General features: G+C 51.7%; 1 protein-coding gene across 11 annotated transcripts in view; it reads left to right on the top strand.

Annotated features, from left to right (window-relative positions):
- The window catches only part of HDAC4 (histone deacetylase 4), a 358,886-nt gene extending 340,866 nt beyond the window's left edge, over positions 1-18,020 (top strand). For all 11 annotated transcript variants that reach the window (XM_054550096.2, XM_054550092.2, XM_024243466.2 and 8 more), the window contains 3 exons: positions 11,386-11,470; positions 12,608-12,749; positions 13,071-18,020. In XM_054550096.2, the coding sequence (XP_054406071.1) occupies positions 11,386-11,470; positions 12,608-12,749; positions 13,071-13,110 (267 nt within the window). In that variant the 3' untranslated portion in view covers positions 13,111-18,020. The remainder of the gene's footprint in view (positions 1-11,385; positions 11,471-12,607; positions 12,750-13,070) is intronic.
- Positions 18,021-20,016: the final 1,996 nt, after the last annotated feature.

Raw genomic sequence — 20,016 nt, 5'->3', positions numbered from 1 at the left:
TCTTCCTGAGCCTCTGAACCCGTCCACAGGCTTTTGGGTGTGAGTCCACATCCCCAAGACATGACTCAGTCGGTGGCTCCCCCACGCAGAGCTCTGCCTGGCTGCCTGCGCTGGGTGTCCAGTGCAGGTCCTGAGAACAGCCAGCTGGCGCGTGGGGGACTCGAGGGCCATGTGTCCGGATCACTTGACCACAGGAAGTAGAGAGCAGGGCAGTGCCTGAGGCTCCAGCACACCAGATGCAGAGGCCTTGCCAGGGGGCAGGATGGGAGTCTGCCTCCTGTGCCCTCTGGGACTGCCCTCCCCAGCCCGGCAGTCCTGAGGACAGTCTCAGTAGAGTCAGGGTGACAGGGCACTTAGTGGGGGTGTCCTGGTGCTCAGCGGTTTGCAGGAAACCTGCATTTTCACCCCCATTTGATGCTCAGCCCCACTCTGGGGGGCTTCTCTAGAAGCAGCATCCTCATTTTCAGCTCAAGGAAAAGGCAGCACTCTACCATCCGACCTCACCTGTCTTTATAAAAAAATCTCCCCAGTCCCTTATGTTTGGGGAACCAGTGGGGCAGCAGCTCAGATGCCCTCGGGTCAGTGCTGGCTTTTGCATGCCCGTGGGTGCTCCAGACTGAGGCGCTGGTCCCAGGCCCTCTGTTCACCAGACGGGCGGTCACACACTCACAGGTGCCCTGCACGCCCCTGGGCTCTGGTGTCTGATGGCTCCTACTGACAGGCGGTCTGGCCTGGCATTGGGAGGCAGGCAGAGGGGCAGCAGGGACTGCAGCCATCCCAGGACACTCTGTGCAAGCCTCCCCCGATGGAAAGCCAGCCCTGCTCACTCCAGGACGGTCCGGGTGCCATGCAACTAAGCACAGCGCCCAGAGGCACTCGACGTCACGAGCGGTGGGAAAATGTCAGGCCGCACAGGAGGCCACGGACCCCTGTAGTTAAGCATGGCGCTCGCGGGGTCTGGTGTGCAGGCATCGTTCGCATTGTTCTGGAAAATGCAGAGGGAGGGTCCGCTCTCTGGCCTGCTGTCTGTCTGTGAGTGGCCTCAGCATGCGCAGTGGGCCTCGAGGTGGCCAGCACACAGGGCGCCTCGCAGAGGACACCTCCTGCACATGGGTGTGGGTGCTGGAATTCTCGTTGTGAGCGTTAGAACAAAAGGGCGTCTTCTTCCCAGTGCAAACCCCATTATGAGAGGAACCCCACTGGTCACAGCCACTTCCCACCTCCACCACCTCTGCCGTCTGTCCCTGGGAAGCAGGCTGCTTTTCAAACGGTTGGTAACCCACTGCTAACTGGGTGCTGCTTTAGCCGAGGAAGCTGCGCGTTGCTGACCTGGGTCTGCTTGTGAGAGCAGGGTCTTATTGTGAGCAGTCAAGACCCCCACCTTCCTAGGGCCCCAGGCCGCTGCAGCACCAGAACCTTCCTCCCTCCCCTTCTGTTGAGGCCGATGTGAGGGGCAGCATCAGAGACGGCGGAGGCAGGACCTGGGACTGCAGGTCCTGCCTCCAGCCAGGGGCGTCCCAGTCAGGGGTCCCCCCCTGCACCAGAAGTGGGAGCAGCACGCGGCATCCTCCAGGCCCCTCCCCACCCCCTCAGCAGCCTGCGCTGGAAGTGGGAGCAGCACACGGCATCCTCCAGGCCCCTCCCCACCCCCTCAGCAGCCTGCGCTGGAAGTGGGAGCAGCACAGGGCATCCTCCGGGCCCCTCCCCACCCCCTCAGCAGGCCTGCTGCCATGGCTTTCCCAGAAAGGCCAGCACTGTAATCCTAAATTTTGAAAGATTCACTCTGAGACAAACCTGCTTTATTTTACAGGAAAGGTCTCATTCAGACACAGGCCTGAAGGCCAAGCACACCAGCAATATCTCCAGGTGACACAAACTGCCTGGCACAGCAAGCGGGGCTTTTCCAGGCCGGGGAAGCCGGGGCGGTGCGCGTCAGCTGTGTGTTCCTCCAGCCCTTGCCATTAGAGGGAGAGAGGCAGCTTCCTTAGAACCTGCAAGACTCTGTCTCTCTGCAGTGACTCCTGATCTAAGGGCCGTGGGTGAGGCCTGCAGATTATCGGCGGGGCTCAGTGCCTTGACCTGGTGACCATATGCAGCCGCTGAGGGAGGCCCAGGACCAGCAGCACTGAGCCTCGGCTCACCCAAAGGCTGCCATGGGGCCTTGACCCAGACTTGGGAAGCCAGGGAGCTGGCAGTCAGGGAAGTGAGCACTGGCCAGCAGTCTCCCAGACAGGAGGGAGGTTCGGTGGCTTGAGGAAGTAGAGGACACCAAGGGCAGGGTGACCCTGGGGGTCAGTGAGAGCCCAGAGGTGCAGGCATCTCACGGGAGGATAGTTGGGCTCTCGCAGAGGGTGTGGGGGAGGCTGGGCTGGCCAAGCCAAGAGCACAAGGCAGAAGGGGAAAGGGGAGAGAGGGACGCATGGCCAGGCCTGAGGTGGTCTGTTGGGCCCCACTGGAACCCCTGGATCTTCTGAGGGGTGGGCGCATACGTCCCCTTGCACACCTCCGCCGACAGCTGACAGTGCTGCCTTAAAGACCAGGGCCAGCCGGGCGCGGTGGCTCGCGCCTATAATCCCAGCACTTTGGGAGGCCGAGGCGGGCGGATCACGAGGTCAGGAGATCGAGACCATCCTGGCTAACATGGTGAAACCCGTCTCTACTAAAAATACAAAAAAAAAAATTAGCCGGGCTTGGTGGCAGGCGCCTGTAGTCCCAGCTACTCGGGAGGCTGAGGCAGGAGAATGGCGTGAACCCGGGAGGCAGAGCTTGCAGTGAGCCGAGATCGCGCCACTGCACTCCAGCCTGGGTGACAGAGCAAGACTCCGTCTCAACAAAAAAAAAAAAGGAAAAAAAAAGACTGCAGGGCCACGGCCCAGCTTGGGAGGATGGGGGATGGGAACGGTGCCATGACCCACTACAGAGCAAGACCCCTGGGTGCGTGACCCCGGCCGGGACAGCAGACCTGGAGTATGCGAGACCCCATGTGTGCCAAGCCCCAAGGACACAAGACTTAGCCGGAGGAGCGACAGCAGGTGATGGCCAAGGTCAGGCCTTGAGTGGGGGGTCAGGACCTTGCATCACCAAGGGGAGCCCCTTGAGACCTGCAGCCTGGACCATCGCAGGGGGCTGTGCCAGCCAGAGGGATGCTGAGAGGGGACATGGGCAGTGGCTGCAGGTACCAGGACACGCCCTGCCTTCTCCTGGCCGTCTTTGCTGGTCAGGGATGGTGTTCACGTTAACATAAATCCAAGTAGATCGAAGATCCAGGTGGCATCCCTGCAGCAGGCGAGCTGGCCAGCTACAGACTGGATAAAAGACCAGGCTGCTGTTTCAAACGTCCAAAGCACTTTACAGGCCCTTTCTTTGCTCCAGTTAAAAGGCAACTGACCTATATAGTCTACCATCCCGAAGCCTTATGGTTCTTCTGGCTAGTTATTTTAAATAACAATAGGGAACTTCGCTTTCAGCCATGGCCTGTTCTTGCTTCCTGATGCGTGTTTGCTCTTCTAACAAGAAAATGTTCTTTTACTTAAACACATCAAAAAGCAGGAAGCACTAGTTTTATCAAGGTCTCTTTAAAAGTCTCTTTAATGCACAAGAGTTGGCCTGGGCCCCACCCCTCTCCCCCTCGGCCTTTGATGAAGGTTGATATACAGTGTGCCGGGCGATCTGGCACACACAGGCGGGGCCGCCAGCTGTGACGGCAGTGGCCTGTGGGGACCCTGCTGCCGCAGAAGTGGCTGAGTTACAGGGTGTGCGGGACAGGAAGCGCAGAGGGGCCTTGGCATCCCCGCTCCCTATCAGAGCGACCCCTCTGTCTTCAGCGCGTAGGTCTGGAGGCTGGTGCTCTTCCCAGCTACCATTTTATTTAATAGTTTCCATGTTCAGTTATCTGCAACTGCCAGTGACCATGGACAGTGAAAAGTTCCCTACGAGTGTTGCATGTTGCAGTGTAGACGGGCCGTGGAGTCGTGGGCACAGCATCGAGTCGGGCCTCCAGCCAACTTCCATCAAAGACCCTGCACCAGATGGCCACGGGGATCTGTGGCCCAGGCCCCTGCCCCGGGGAGGTTAGGAAAAGACCGTCCCTCCTGTCTGAGACCATGCCCAGGGCAGGTTTTTGCTTGGGCCAATTTTCTACTTTACTCATGGAGTATTTCAGGGTTAAAATGCCACCATCTCATCTAACCCACTCCAGGATTCGTGGAAGACATTCGTGGAGCAGGAGGGTGGTGTCGTGTGGAGAAGGTTTTCCCCTGGGAGTTTAGCTTATCGGTTATGTCCCGATGCTTTGTGAAAGGTGTGGACGTGAAACAGCTCTAACAAAGTAAGGAAAACCAAGTGTGTGTGAGGGACTGAGTTGGATTAACCTGAGAGCTGGCTGCCTGCTTCCAGTCACTCTTCCTCTCACACACCCCACATGGGCACCCTCTTGTACACACACACCACACATATGCACACACAGGCACCACAGTCTCACATGCACACTCCACACCCGCATCCTCGCACATGCACACCACACAACCCACACAAGCACCAGTCACACATGCACACCCACACAGGCACCAGTCACGTGCACACACCACACACGTGCATCCTCGCACACGTGCACACCACACAGGCACCACTCACATGCACACACACTACGTGCACTCCCTCTTGTGCACACACACCACACATATGCACACCCACACAGGCACCAGTCTCATGTGCACACACTTGCACACCCACAGAAGCACCACAGTCACACATGCACACACACCACACACGCACACCCTCTCGTACACACACACCACATATGCACACCCACACAGGCACCAGTCACACGTGCACACACCACACACATGCACACCCACACAGGTACCAGTCTCACACATCACATGCACCACACACACATGCCCTCTTGTGCACACACCACACATGCACACCCACACAAGCACCACAGTCTCACACATCTGCACATGCATACTCTCGTAAATGCACCAGTCTCACACGTGCACACACACACTACACAGTCTCACATACGCACACACACCACACACATGCACTCACCCATACCCCACAAGCACATACACATGAATGCTCACACACAGCACACACTCTCACAGTCAGTCACACTCCCCCCGTGCCAACAGTGAATGTTCTATATGCGCGCAGCCGCTTGTGGTGCGCACAGGATCCACGTCGTGTGTCCGGCTTGCTCCTCTTTCCATCCGGGCTGCCAAAGCCTTCCTGGCCGACTTTCAGCCTCGTGGCCTTCAGAGTTGAAGGAGCTGTGGCCATATGCAGCGAGGCTGTCCCTCTGGGCCCCATTACCTGGGTGTTGGGATATAAGGGACATCTCAGCGCTCCCCCCTTCCCTAGAGCCCCCTCTGTAAAGGAGCCTGCGTGCCTCCCGCACGGGCCCGGGCCAGGGCCAGGGCAGGTGTGGGCTGCTCCGGGTTTGCTTGTGACAGACAGAGTTATGCTGAACTTCCGGGCAAGTCCCCAATACACCTAGGTGGCCGTGTCTCTGGTAAAGGTCCAGGAGGGGAGGTGGCGGGCCCAGGATGTGTTTGTTCATGTTTAGGAGATAATAACATCAAGCAGCTTTTTAAGGGTTAAAACTGTCTTCAGCAGTGGCGTGACCAGACCTCAGCAGCACTTGGCATTGTTGCCCTTGACCTTTGCCAGCTGGACGGGGGTGAAACTGGCCCTTCTGCAGGGCTCCAGGGTCCCTTCCTCATGACTGCCACGGCTGAGCAGCCCCGCATCTGCCTGTTGGCCACCTGGGCTTTCCCTCCTTGTGAAGTTCTTTTCCCTATTTGTTCTTAGTGGGGTGAATTAGACAGATGGACAGAGGGAGGGAAGGAGAGGGACAGGGAGGAAGCAGTGGTGTGAAGCAGGTTCTCCACACATGGGTGACCAGCTTGTCTGAGTCCAGGGAGACAGAACACCCACACACACTCGTTCTGTGCAGCGGATTTACTACTTACAGACAGGCAGCAGGGGATGGCAGAAGCCCAGGGCACCATGAGCCAGTCCCCCAAGGCTCGGAAAATGCCCCAGTGGATGGAGTCCCGTCTGCGCGCTGCTCTAGGAAACAGCCTGTCCTGAATTTTGTACCCCGAGTGCCGTGTGACACACTGAGCTGAAGCACCGAAGGGTGCCCTGTTTCCACCGGTGGAGGACTGGGACAGAGCCAGGCTGGCCGGCCCGTGTCCTTCACATCTCAGGCTGTGTTGCCCAGCAGTCCACGATCACTCTCGAGAACTACGAGTGTGAGGGACCTGGGTGCATCCAAGGCCCCCCGGAGAGCTGTCCTGCAGGCTGCTGGGTGGGTCCAAGGCCCCCCAAGAGAACTGTGCTCCAGGCTGGTGGGTGGGTCCAAGGCCCCCAGGAGAACTGTGTTCCAGGCTGGTGCGTGGGTCCAAGGCCCCCAGGAGAACTGTGCTCCAGGCTGGTGGGTGGTAGCTGGGTCCGTAGGAGTGTTCTCCCTGTCCTCTGGAGGAGTGGAGGTAGGATCAGAATAGTCTGCTCCTTGACTGGGAGGACTCTCCTAGGCCGCAGGTTTACTTTGGGTGAAATTTTTAAATTACAGATTCAGTGACTTTAATGGTTATAGGTCTATTCAAGTTTCCTATTCCTTCTTAATTTTGAGAAGTTACATTTTACTAGAAATGTCTCCATTTCAACCAAAATTTCTTCAGATTTCTTGGCAAGAGTTATGCTTCCCCAGTTTCCTGCCTTTCACATCTCTGCTCTGCCTGTAGCCGGGGCCCCCTTTCATCCCTGGGGCCGTCCCTGTGTACCCCCCAAACTTGGGTTTCCTCCGTCAGTCCTGCCGGAGCTTGTCAGTTTAATCAAGCACTTCCAAGAATCAGTTTTCAACTGCAGCATCCTTTTTTCTTTTCAGAATTTGTCTGCTTTTCCATCTATTTTGTTTCCTTCTTGCTTTAGGACCACTGTGTTCTCTTGCTAACTTCTTACATTGGATATTTATTTTGTCTTTCCTGATGTGTGCCAGTTAGGGCTGTAAATGGCTCCAGCATGGTATCCAGCCGCATCTCACATCGTGACAGGTAGCACTTTTCATTACTTTTTAATTCTCAGTACTTCCTGATGTCTGTTATGATTTCTTCTTTGAGCCGTGAGTTGGTGTGTTTTCTAATTTCCAAACATAAGGACTCATGGTTCTTTTTTTGCTATCAATTTCTAACAAATTGCACTGTGGTAAGAAAAGGAAGTGTGGTTGGCATTTGTGTTTTTGTGGAGACTTGCTTTATGGGCCAGTGCGTGGTCAGCCTGCAGAGACATTCCACATGTGTTTGGGATAATGTGTCTTCTCTGTCTGTTTCACAGAGTTCTGTTTGTGTTCATTAAACAGAGCTTGCTAATTGTATTGTTCGCGTTTTGGTTTTCCTGACCGATGATTGTCTGCTGGATCTGAGAAAGACATGGCAAAGTCTCCCACGATGGTGGGACACGTATTCGTGTCTTCTTTCCATTGCACCCATTTTTACTTAGACATTTTAAAGCTGCTTTACTAAATATAGACGTTTGACATCATTGTGCCCTTTCGTGATGAATTGAGGTTTTATCACACTAACCTGTATATCCAGTAATGGCCTTTCCCTTACATGTTTTGTGCCAGATATTGGAGCTGTGACCCCAGCTGCCCTTTGGCCAGGTTTGCCTGCCTAGCATCAGTTTTCCTGTGTGACTTTTAGCCTTCCCCTGAAGTTTCAGAGGTGTCTCTCCTATAAACGGCAAAAGCCTGGGCAATATATTATTTTCACGTCCTGTCCAGTGGTCCGTGCTTTAAGTGGAAACGTGGGTCATTTGCTGTTAGTTTGATCCCTTTTTTCAGATGCCTTCTTAGCATCTTGTTTTATTCTTTGTTTGTCCCCATTTTCTGTGGCTCTTTCCTTTTTCTCTTTTCTCGCCTTCTCTTGGGGTAATTGAGGGTTTCCTGCATTCCATTTGTTCCCTCTACTGAGTCCAAAGATATGCAACCTATTTTCTTGTTTTTCATTCATCATCTTTAACATTTGGAGCATGTATTGTCAACACAGTCAGCATCCTCACTCCTGCCTCCATGCAAACCAAAGCCCGGACTGGGCCAGCACCAATTAGGGTGGCAGGGTGCCAGAGTACACACAGAGCACCCAGGTGGATATCCTTCCATGGCAAAACTTGTTTATCAGACATTGAAATTTAACCAGGGCCGTGAATGGTTTTGTTTGTTTTTCTTTTACTAAATCTGGCAGCCCTAGCCTCAGTGCCCCATCCTAGGTTATATCACTGACTGGTGTTTCATTTCCTCTTTCTTTTGTTTGATTTCACTGATAAGACACCATTATTATTGCTCTCTGTCATCCCTGTTCATCCAGGTTCTCCTGCACTTATGTCATTTTCTTGGCTCATCATTCCTTCTCATTTCTCACACTGTCTTCTAGCATTATTTTCATACTGCCTTAAGTATAATACATCCACTAGAGTGTCCCTTGGGAAAACACTCATGTGGTCAACTTCCCTAGCTCGTGTTTGTGAGGAGGAAGGTCTTTATCTCACCCTTGTTTTTGGATGATAGTTTCACTGGATAAACAATTCTGGGTTGACAAGGATTTGCTCCTGACACATTGAAGAGCTTAAGCCACTGTCTGCTTGCCTCCATTGCTGTTAAGGAGTTGGTGTGTGACTAATGGCTACCTCTTTGAAGATTCTGTTTTCTCTAGCAGCTTTTAGAATTTTCTTTTTGTTTTTGATGTTCTGCAGTTTTACTCTGATGTACCTACGTGTGCATTCCTGGGTTTTTTTGACCCCGGCTTGGGTCTCAAATCTTCCATGTCACGTTCATAATTTATCTCTGGTTGTTTCATCATACAGAAATGTCATTTATTTTTAATACATACTCAGTATATTTACTTTTTATAATTTATAACTGATAATTTCAGTAACTGCAATCTTTAAGGATCCAATCAACATTCTTAATAAACTTTTAATTTTTGGGTAGTCTAAGATTTACAGAAACATCGTAGAGATCACGCACAAGTTCCTCATATCCTCTCACAGAACGTCTTCTACTGTGAACATCTTACTTCAATACAAGTCATCTGTCACAACTTAGAAACCAACGCTGGTCCATGACTATTAACTCCAGAGTGTATTCGGGTATCACCAGCTTTACCACAACTGCCCTTTCTCCATTTTAGGGTCCCGTCCAGGATCACACATCACATTTAGTCATTTAGTGTCTTTTGTCTCAGTCTTTCATGGTTTTTCAAGGAGCATTGGCCAGAGATTTTGCAGACTGCCCTTCAGTTAGTGTTTGAGTTTCTTCTCCTGGTTCTGTGCTTTGGGGAGGAAGATCAGAATCGAAATGCCATTCGCTTGTCGGATGTGCTGCCAACACGGCTCACTGACCTTGATCATTTGCTGAGAGTGATGTTTGCCGGGTCCTTCCACCATCGGGTTACACTTTTACCGCCTTTCCAAATGTATTATTTGGAAGAAAGTCACATTCAGCGCAGTGCACACTCAGGGGGATAGAGTTGGGGAGGGCTTAAGCTCCACCTCCTGGAGAGGGGAGTAGATACGTGCATTATTTGAAATGCTCAAGGATTTGTCTCTGTTCCCCTGTGTGTGTATTTATTTATTCGTATCCCGGTGAACTCCTGGGTATCTGTCTTACACTTTGGGTCATGCTTCAATACCACGGTGTTGATTTTGCTGCTCAGCTGGTTCCTGCTGTGGCCCTGGGGCACCTTTCAGACTGGCCCTGCATGTCCTGTGATGGCCCCGTCCGTTGACCTTCAGGCACGTCCTGATTTCCCAGCTCCACGAGGTGCTCCAGACTCTCCTTATATTGTCCCTGCCCCAGCCTTGGACCGAGCTGTTCTCCAAGGAGCCTGCTTCCCTTCACTGGAGAATGGGATTGGGAACCTTGCTCATGTCTCCTGACCCAGGCTCGTGCTGGCTCGCTTCCGTGTTGTTTGGGGTTTTTGTGTTTGGGAACTCATGCTTCCTGGAAGTTAACCGGCTGTGCTCATTTGAAGCCTGCTGTGGGGATGTGTGCCTCCAAAGAGGCCCTGCAGTGGTTTCTGCCTGGCGCCCTGGCCTGGCGGAGCTGCCATTGTCTATAGTAGCTGTCTACTCACAGTGTCTAGAACCAGGCAAATTCTCAGGGTCACTTTGTCTTTTCACCTCTACCCAGAAGCCAGAGTTAAAACCCAAATGCTCCTTCCCATGGCCTCTGTGGACAAGCTGTTGTGCGTCTGTCCTCACTCACCCATCCTGTCCTGACAGTGCTCTTTCCAGCCCCAGCCTGCACAGCCCAAGGCTGGCTCCAGGACACCTGGGGACATGGGTGCTCTGGCCTCCTGGCTCAGGTCCAGCTTTGTTCCAGACCCAGCAGGTTTCCCCTGGTTTTGTGGGCTCTTCCGGTTATTTAAAGGTTCTTGAACTGTTGTATTTCTATATTTTTATAATCTATTTCACTCAACCATTTTTTTTTTTTTTTGAGACAGGGTCTCACTCTGTTGTCCAGGCTGGAGTGCGGTGGCACAATCTTGGCTCACTGCAGCCTCCGCCTCCTGGATTCAAGTGATTCTCATGCCTCAGCCTCCCGAGTAGCTGGGACTACAGGTGCCCACCACCATACCTGGCTAAGTTTTGTATTTTTTAGTAGACACGGAGTTTTACCACATTGCCCAGGCTGGTCTGGAACTCCTGACCTCAAGTGATCCACCCGCCTCGGCCTCCCAAAGTACTGAGATTACAGGCATGAGCCACCATGCCCGGCCAGTCAACCATTTTTAATTGTTGTGTTGCAAGTGCTTTGCCCTGTTGCCCTGTCATTGACTTGTGAACTTCTTCCCTGCTCTTATCTGCTGCCAGTACTTAGGGAAAAACTCGGTGTGAAGGATTCCCTCTGAGAGATCTGACTTCTTCCATTTCATCTCCCCCGACCCCACCTTCCACTGCCCTGGAAGAAAACCAAGATCAGGGGATATTCAGACATTCTTATTTATTAATAAAAGACAAGGGAAAGAAAAGTGATGAAGGAAGCGTCACTCCCCCTCATGGAACCCTGTGGCATCGATGGCAGATACCAAGCTCACATGCTGGTGCCAGCCCACTCCTGGGACTGTCTTTCTTCTGCTACTTGTAGGACCCCACAAATACACCTTATAGTGTCCTAAAAAAAATCCACTTTTACAAAATTTTATATAATAAATACCACGGCACATTTGGCTTTTTAAAGTTATTTTTTTCTACTCTGTGGGCAAATGCACCCCACAAGGGTCTCTGTGCTCAGGAAACAGTTACAGTCTCGGAACACCCCATCTAATGCACGTGTGGATTATATTGGCAGTCTTTATATTCTTATGCATTTTCTTCCAGCTTGATCCTCTCCCAGAAAAGGTTTTACAGCAAAGACCCAATGCAAACGCTGTCCGCTCCATGGAGAAAGTCATGGAGATCCACAGTAAGTTGCCTGGCTGGGTGCTCACAGGGGACACGCTCCTGAGGGTGGGACTGCACCGCACCCCATCCCTGTCCCCCTATACCCCCAGCACCTCTCCATCCCACTGCCGGCTGCTTCCCCACGCCTGCAGCAGAAGGCCTTGCTTTCAGCTGCATTTCTTGAGCTGGTAGAGACTCACATTTAACCCTGACTGGATTTCCCCTGGCCTGCTGGGATGGTTCCATCAGCCCATTTTGTAGATCTAGAGAATCAATGCCCAGACAGTCTCAGCGTGAAGTCACTTGCTCTAGGTCCCCAGCTAGCAGCGGGGGCCATGGCTGTGAGCCTGTACCCTGGGGACTCTGGCCTCTTCCCTGGACCAGAGAAGCCCACGTCCTGAGCTCAAAGAACCCTTGGCCCTGCAGAGAGGCAGGGTGTAGGCCCTCTGCGTTCTGGCACCGACCCTCAAGCAGCAGGTCCTGGGTGCAAGGGCATGGCACGCAGCCTATCTCAGAGGCACCTCCCACACCCTGTCGTTGTCACAAGCCCAGCTTGTCTTGCCTTTGAGATGACTCAGATGGTTGAGACTGTCCACACAAGCAGGGGTAGTCCAGAGCTTGGCTCCCCGTTTCCCTGTGTTGGGGAGTCCTGGCCTCAGAGCCCTGAAGCTGACCCTGGGCCAGGCCCAGCCCTCCACATACACCCCCTTGCGCCTGATGCAGTACCCCTCCACCCCTAGCCTCTGTGAGGGCCCAGGCAGAAGACCCCTCAGCCCCAGCGACAATCCCCCAGGTCACCTGCTGCCAGAGATAAGAAGGCTCAACCCAGCAGGCAGGCAGCCCCCACTCCTGGCCACCCAGGGCAGAAAGGGGCCTGTGAGCGTGGAAAGCCAGGCCCACAGGAGCCTCCATCTGCAGTCCTAGGTGGGCTTGCTCCTGGAGGGACTCGAGCCACTCACGATGGGGAAACATTCCCAGAGATTCTGGGTCTTTGTGAGTTTGTAGCCATGCAGTCTTCTGCTTTGTGTCTCTTCAAAGACGGGTGCTTTTAAAATCATAAGGAATCAATCTGGTTTGAGGCTCAGGGTCCCGCAGGACCTTCCCGGGCCACAGTGCATCCTGCTAAGTTGTAGTCACTTTCCTCACCCCACCACCCCAGGCAAGTACTGGCGCTGCCTCCAGCGCGCAACCTCCACAGCGGGGCGTTCTCTGATCGAGGCTCAGACTTGCGAGAACGAAGAAGCCGAGACGGTCACCGCCATGGCCTCGCTGTCTGTGGGCGTGAAGCCCGCCGAAAAGAGGTGAGCACCTGCCCTGCCGCCCGCCCGCAGGCTCACCCAGCCCCACTGTGCCCAGTGACACACTATTCAGGGTCAGAATCTTTATGGCACGTGCCATGCCCAACAGACTAGAGACAGGCCAGCATGGCCCCCTCCTTCCAGTGCCAAAGCCCCTTAGAGACGCATGAGGAGCATTAGATCCTGAACAGATGGACCCGGGGCTGCCAGGCCTGGGCTAGGCTGGCGGGTGGGGCAGCGCACAGCCTTTAACCCACGTTCTATTCTCCTCTCTGTGGTGCACCTGCCCCACGCCCCCGTCTCTTTCTCTTGCGGGATCCACAGACCAGACGAGGAGCCCATGGAAGAGGAGCCGCCCCTGTAGCACTCCCTCGAAGCTGCTGTTCTCTTGTCTGTCTGTCTCTGTCTTGAAGCTCAGCCAAGAAACTTTCCCGTGTCACGCCTGCGTCCCACCGTGGGGCTCTCTTGGAGCACCCAGGGACACCCGGCATGCAACAGCCCACGGGAAGCCTTTCTGCCGCCCAGGCCCACAGGTCTCGAGACGCACATGCACGCCTGGGCGTGGCAGCCTCACAGGGAACACGGGACAGACGCCGGCGACGCGCAGACACACGGACATGCGGAAGCCAAGCACACTCTGGCGGGTCCCACGAGGGACGCCGTGGAAGAAAGAAGCCTGTGGCAACAGGCGGCCGAGCTGCCGAATTCAGTTGACACGAGGCACAGAAAACAAATATCAAAGATCTAATAATACAAAACAAACTTGATTAAAACTGGTGCTTAAAGTTTGATTATTACCCACAACTCCACAGTCTGTGTAAACCACTCGACTCATCTTGTAGCTTATTTTTTTTTAAAGAGGACATTTTCTACGGCTGTGGCCTGCCTCTGTGAACCATAGCGGTGTGCGGTGGGGGGTCTGCACCCGGGTGGGGGACAGGGACCTTTAAAGAAAACAAAACTGGACAGAAACAGGAATGTGAGCCTGGGGGAGCTGGCTTGAGTTTCTCAAAAGCCATCGGAAGATGCGAGTTTGTGCCTTTTTTTTATTGCTCTGGTGGATTTTTGTGGCTGGGTTTTCTGAAGTCTGAGGAACAATGCCTTAAGAAAAAACAAACAGCAGGAATCGGTGGGACAGTTTCCTGTGGCCAGTCGAGCCTGGCAGTGCTGGCACCGCGAGCTGGCCTGACGCCTCAACCACGGGCACCAGCCGTCATCTCCGGGGCCAGGGGCTGCAGCCCGGTGGTCCCTGTTTTGCTTTATTGCTGTTTAAGAAAAATGGAGGTAGTTCCAAAAAAGTGGCAAATCCCGTTGGAGGTTTTGAAGTCCAACAAATTTTAAACGAATCCAAAGTGTTCTCACACGTCACATAACGATTGAGCATCTCCATCTGGTCGTGAAGCATGTGGTAGGCACACTTGCAGTGTTACGATCGGAATGCTTTTTATTAAAAGCAAGTAGCATGAAGTATTGCTTAAATTTTAGGTATAAATAAATATATATATGTATAATATATATTCCAATGTATTCCAAGCTAAGAAACTTGATTCTTATGAAATCTTGATAAAATATTTATAATGCATTTATAGAAAAAGTATATATATATATAAAATTAATGCAGATTGCGAAGGTCCCTGCAAATGGATGGCTTGTGAATTTGCTCTCAAGGTGCTTATGGAAAGGGATCCTGATTGAAATTCATGTTTTCTCAAGCTCCAGATTGGCTAGATTTCAGATCGCCAACACATTCGCCACTGGGCAACTACCCTACAAGTTTGTACTTTCATTTTAATTATTTTCTAACAGAACCCCTCCCGTCTCCAAGCCTTCATGCACATATGTACCTAATGAGTTTTTATAGCAAAGAGTATAAATTTGCTGTTGATTTTTGTATGAATTTTTTCACAAAAAGATCCTGAATAAGCATTGTTTTATGAATTTTACATTTTTCCTCACCATTTAGCAATTTTCTGAATGGTAATAATGTCTAAATCTTTTTCCTTTCTGAATTCTTGCTTGTACATTTTTTTTTTTTACCTTTCAAAGGTTTTTAATTGTTTTTATTTTTGTATGATGAGTTTTCTGCAGAGTACGGAATTGTTGCTGTCAGAGTTTATTTTCAGAAAGTGAGAGGAGGGACCGTAGGTCTTTTCGGAGTGACACCAACGATTGTGTCTTTCCTGGTCTGTCCTAGGAGCTGTATAAAGAAGCCCAGGGGCTCTTTTTAACCTTCAACACTAGTAGTATTACGAGGGGTGGTGTATTTTTCCCCTCCGTGGCAAGGGCAGGGAGGGTCGCTTAGGATGCCCGGCCACCCTGGGAGGTTTGCCAGATGCCGGGGGCAGTCAGCATTAATGAAACTCATGTTTAAACTTCTCTGACCACATCGTCAGGATAGAACTCTAACTTCGGTTTTCCAAAGACCTTTTGAGCATGTCAGCAATGCATGGGGCACACGTGAGGCTCTTTACCCACTTGGGTTTTTCCACTGCAGCCACATGGCCAGCCCTGGATTTTGGAGCCTGTGGCTGCAAGGAACCCAGGGACCCTTGTTGCCTGGTGAACCTGCAGGGAGGGTATGATTTCCTGACCAGGACAGCCAGTCTTTACTCTTTTTCTCTTCAACAGTAACTGACAGTCACGTTTTACTGGTAACTTATTTTCCAGCACATGAAGCCACCAGTTTCATTCCAAAGTGTATTGGGTTCAGACTTGTGGGCAGAAGTTCAGACACACCGTGCTCAGGAGGGACCCAGAGCCAAGTTTCAGAGTTTGGTAGAGTTTACAGGGTAGCTTCTGAAATTAACTCAAACTTTTGACCAAATGAGTGCAGATTCTTGGATTCACTTGGTCATTGGGCTGCTGATGGTCAGCTCTGAGACAGTGGTTTGAGAGCAGGCAGAACGGTCTTGGGACTTGTTTGACTTTCCCCTCCCTCGTGGCCACTCTTTGCTCTGAAGCCCAGATTGGCAAGAGGAGCTGGTCCATTCCCCATTCATGGCACAGAGCAGTGGCAGGGCCCAGCTAGCTGGCTCTTCCGGCCTCCTTGGCCTCATTCTCTGCACAGCCCTCTGGGGATCCTGCCACCTGCCCTCTTACCCCGCCATGGCGTATGGGGAGGAATGCATCATCTCACTTTTTTTTTTAAGCAGATGATGGGATAACATGGACTGCTCAGTGGCCAGGTTATCACTGGGGGGACTTAATTCTAATCTCATTCAAATGGAGACACCCTCTGCAAAGGCCTGGCAGGGGGAGGCACGTTTCATCTGTCAGCTCACTCCAGCTTCACAAATGTGCTGAGAGCATTACTGTGTAGCCTTTTCTTTGAAGACACACTCGGCCCTTCTCCACAGCAAGCATCCAGGGCAGATGGCAGAGGATCTGCCTCAGCGTCTGCAGGCGGAACCACGTCAGGGAGGGTTCCTTCATGTGTTCTCCCTGTGGGTCCTTGGACCTTTAGCCTTTTTCTTCCTTTGCAAAGGCCTTGGGGGCACTGGCTGGGAGTCAGCAAGCGAGCACTTTATATCCCTTTGAGGGAAACCCTGATGACGCCACCGGGCCTCTTGGCGTCTGCCCTGCCCTCGCGGCTTCCCGCCATGCCGCAGTGTGCCCGCGTGCCCACGCCCCACCAGCAGGCGGCTGTCCCGGAGGCCGTGGCCCGCTGGGACTGGCCGCCCCTCCGCAGCGTCCCAGGGCTCCGGTTCTGGAGGGCCACTTTGTCAAGGTGTTTCAGTTTTTCTTTACTTCTTTTGAAAATCTGTTTGCAAGGGGAAGGACCATTTCATAATGGTCTGACACAAAAGCAAGTTTGATTTTTGCAGCACTAGCAACGGACTTTGTTGTTTTTCTTTTTGATCAGAACATTCCTTCTTTACTGGTCACAGCCATGTGCTCATTCCATTCTTCTTTTTGTAGACTTTGGGCCCACGTGTTTTATGGGCATTGATACATATATAAATATATAGATATAAATATATATGAATATATTTTTTTAAGTTTCCTACACCTGGAGGTTGCATGGACTGTACGACCGGCATGTCTTTATATTGTATACAGATTTTGCACGCCAAACTCGGCAGCTTTGGGGAAGAAGAAAAATGCCTTTCTGTTCCCCTCTCATGACATTTGCAGATACAAAAGATGGAAATTTTTCTGTAAAACAAAACCTTGAAGGAGAGGACGGGGGGAAGTTTGCGTCTTATTGAACTTATTCTTAAGAAATTGTACTTTTTATTGTAAGAAAAATAAAAAGGACTACTTAAACATTTGTCATATTAAGAAAAAAAGTTTATCTAGCACTTGTGACATACCAATAATAGAGTTTATTGTATTTATGTGGAAACAGTGTTTTAGGGAAACTACTCAGAATTCAAAGTGAACTGCCTGTCTCTCTCGAGTTGATTTGGAGGAATTTTGTTTTGTTTTGTTTTGTTTGTTTCCTTTTATCTCCTTCCACGGGCCAGGCGAGCACCGCCCACCCTCACTGGCCTCGTGACAGTTTATTCTGATTGAGAACCGGGCGGACTCGAAAGAGTCCCCTTTTCCGCACAGCTGTGTTGACTTTTTAATTACTTTTAGGTGATGTATGGCTAAGATTTCACTTTAAGCAGTCGTGAACTGTGCGAGCACTGGTTTAAAATTATACTTTGCATCGAAAGGAAACCATTTCTTCATTGTAACGAAGCTGAGCTTGTTCTTAGCTCGGCCTCACTTTGTCTCTGGCATTGATTAAAAGTCTCCTATTGAAAGAAAAAGAAAGCGAACAGTTTTTGTTTGTTTGGTTTTTTTGCTGTGTGTGCTCCATAGTGGAGGCGCTCTATTTTCCAATTAATGAGAATGACAAACATATATAATCTATCTATCTATCTATCTATCTATAAAGGGGGCTTGAACCTTACTCACCCAAGAGCTTCTTACGGAATGTGGTAGAAAACCAAGTTGTAACGACACTGTAACCTGCCTGATGCCTGTTCGCGCCCGGCGTGAGCTGCGCACTGGCCGTGGCCACCATTCACCTCTGTAATTTAATCTGTTTCTCTTGGATTGTCTGGACGTGCCCGATGGTTCTTTCTTTTGCTCAGTGGAGTTGGAGGTTTTGTGTTTGGTTTTCTCATTCTTGTCTTGTTCTGTGTGGGTGGATTTTCACCGACCAATGATATCCTCTTCTGACGGTCAACTTCTTTCCACTTCACTGGAGTCCAGTATTCTGTACCACATCACGCAACGTGTTATCTTGTGGTGTAAATAAAGACTGCGTTACTTGCCCTCCCAGCTCTGGTTTCTGCCGGTGCACTCCTTCCTCATTGGCTCTCGCATGTGTGGGACCCTGTGGGCCGAATGGCCAGTGCCCTGGGTCCCATCTGGATGGTTGCATGGGAATCACTGGACCCCATGGGGACGGCCCCTAGACCCAGACCAGCGGCAGGCCCGTCCCCCTCTGCCTGCATAATCAGGTCCCGTAGGAGTGTCTTCATTTTAAATGTCCAATAATTTAAATCTTTACATTATCTTCTCCCCCCAAAACACTTACCAAGCCATAGTGAGCTGGAAATAATCTTGGAGAGAACAAGGCCAAAGAGAGAGGCCCAGGGCCCAGGCTTAGCCACCTGCCCACAGCCGGGCAAACACACCTCTGAGACTGGAGCCCAAACACCAGCCACAGCTCCTGACCCTCAGCAGCGCCCCTTCCCAGGCTCCCGCATCCGGTGACTAATCAGTTGGGTGCCGGGCAGCGTAAGCACCAGGCCACCTTGGCCCAACTTAGGACGACTCGAGGCCTTCTGGCTTCCCGGAAGGTGCCCGAGTCCCTCCCTAGGCTGACTGCCTTCCCTCCTCCCCTGTCACAGCTGCCAACCCAATGACACCTTAACCACCTTGCACACTGAAGCCCACCCAGTCTGCTTCCCAGAAACCCAGCCCACGGCACCCAGGTTGCCCTTGAGCCCCCGAAAGAGGCCTCTGGAGCAGAGGGCCCTGCCGGCCCCCAGGCATAGCCCTGTGGCAAGGGGGGCTCAGTCGGCCCCAGTATAAGAAGAGGTACTTGGAACCTGAAGCCACTGAGGCTGGAGTGGTTTTGTTATTGTTACTGATTCAATTGGCATGTTTACTGGTTATATTAGTTATCTATTGCTTGCAACAGATTCCCTCAAAACTTAGCAGCTTCAAATAGCAGACATTTATTACCTTGGAGTTTCTGAAGGTCCGGAGTCTGGGTGCATCTCAGCAGGGTCCCTGTCTCGTCTTCCCTGGGGGTCCAGTCAAATGCTCAGCCAGGGTTCCTCTGGGGGCCCAGCTGCTGGGGACCAGGCTGGGGGTTGGCCTCCAGGCGCATGCCTGTGGCTGTGGGTGACCACCTTCCCTCACCCGATGGGCCTCTCCACAGGGCCGCCTCGAGGCCTGGCCATCGGCGTCCCCCACGGCACGTGATCTAGGAGCAAGTGGAGGACGCACCAGGAGACACAGCCAGTCTTTTTATAGCCTCATCTCCGTGGGCATAGAAGCCAATCCCGGAGGCCAGCCCACACTCACGGGAGAGGCTTCCCCTGTTCAAGGCCCAAGGACCCTCAGACTCAGATCCCGCAGCGCCTCCCTGGGTTTGTCCATCTCATGTGCTAGAGTAGAAAGTTGGAAGCTGGTCTACTCCTGTAGCCCAAGAGATGAAGACATCATCGCTCCCCAATAAGCAGGTGGAATGAAGGATTCCCGGGTTATCTTCTCCGCCCATTTGTTTCATTATTGGGGCTGTGAACTAGAAAGCTTTAAAATCTATTTTGGGATGCTAATCCTTTATCTACCATAAATTTCTAGTATCTTCTGGTCTTTAGATTCTCCTCTGTCTCTCTCTGAAAAAGTCAGACACATACAAAAGTGGACTAGTTCTGAGACCCTGTGTGCTCATCAACCTGCCTCAACAGCTGTAAACGCTCCCAAATGTGTTTAGTCTACCCCCTCCTCACCCCAAACAGGATTGTTAGGAGGCAGAAGCAAACCCCAGACATCTTATCATTTCATCTGTAAATATCTCAGTAGATTTCTCTCAAAGATAAAGACTCTTTTCTTAGACAACACAGTATCTTATTGTGCTGTCAAAGTGAGCAGTTCGTATCATGATCAAATATTCAGCCAGTGTTGAGATTTCCCCATTGTTTCAGATTGTCTTGGGGTTTTTTTGGTTGCTGTTTTGCTTTTTTCTGTTTTTTTGTTTTGTTTTGTTTCGTTGTTTTCTTGCAATGTATTTGCAGAAGAAATTCGACCATTTATGCATTTG

The sequence above is a fragment of the Pongo abelii genome, chromosome 11 (genome assembly GCF_028885655.2).
Source record: "Pongo abelii isolate AG06213 chromosome 11, NHGRI_mPonAbe1-v2.0_pri, whole genome shotgun sequence".
Classification (NCBI taxonomy): domain Eukaryota; kingdom Metazoa; phylum Chordata; class Mammalia; order Primates; family Hominidae; genus Pongo; species Pongo abelii.
This window is presented reverse-complemented; position numbering and strand designations above follow the sequence as displayed.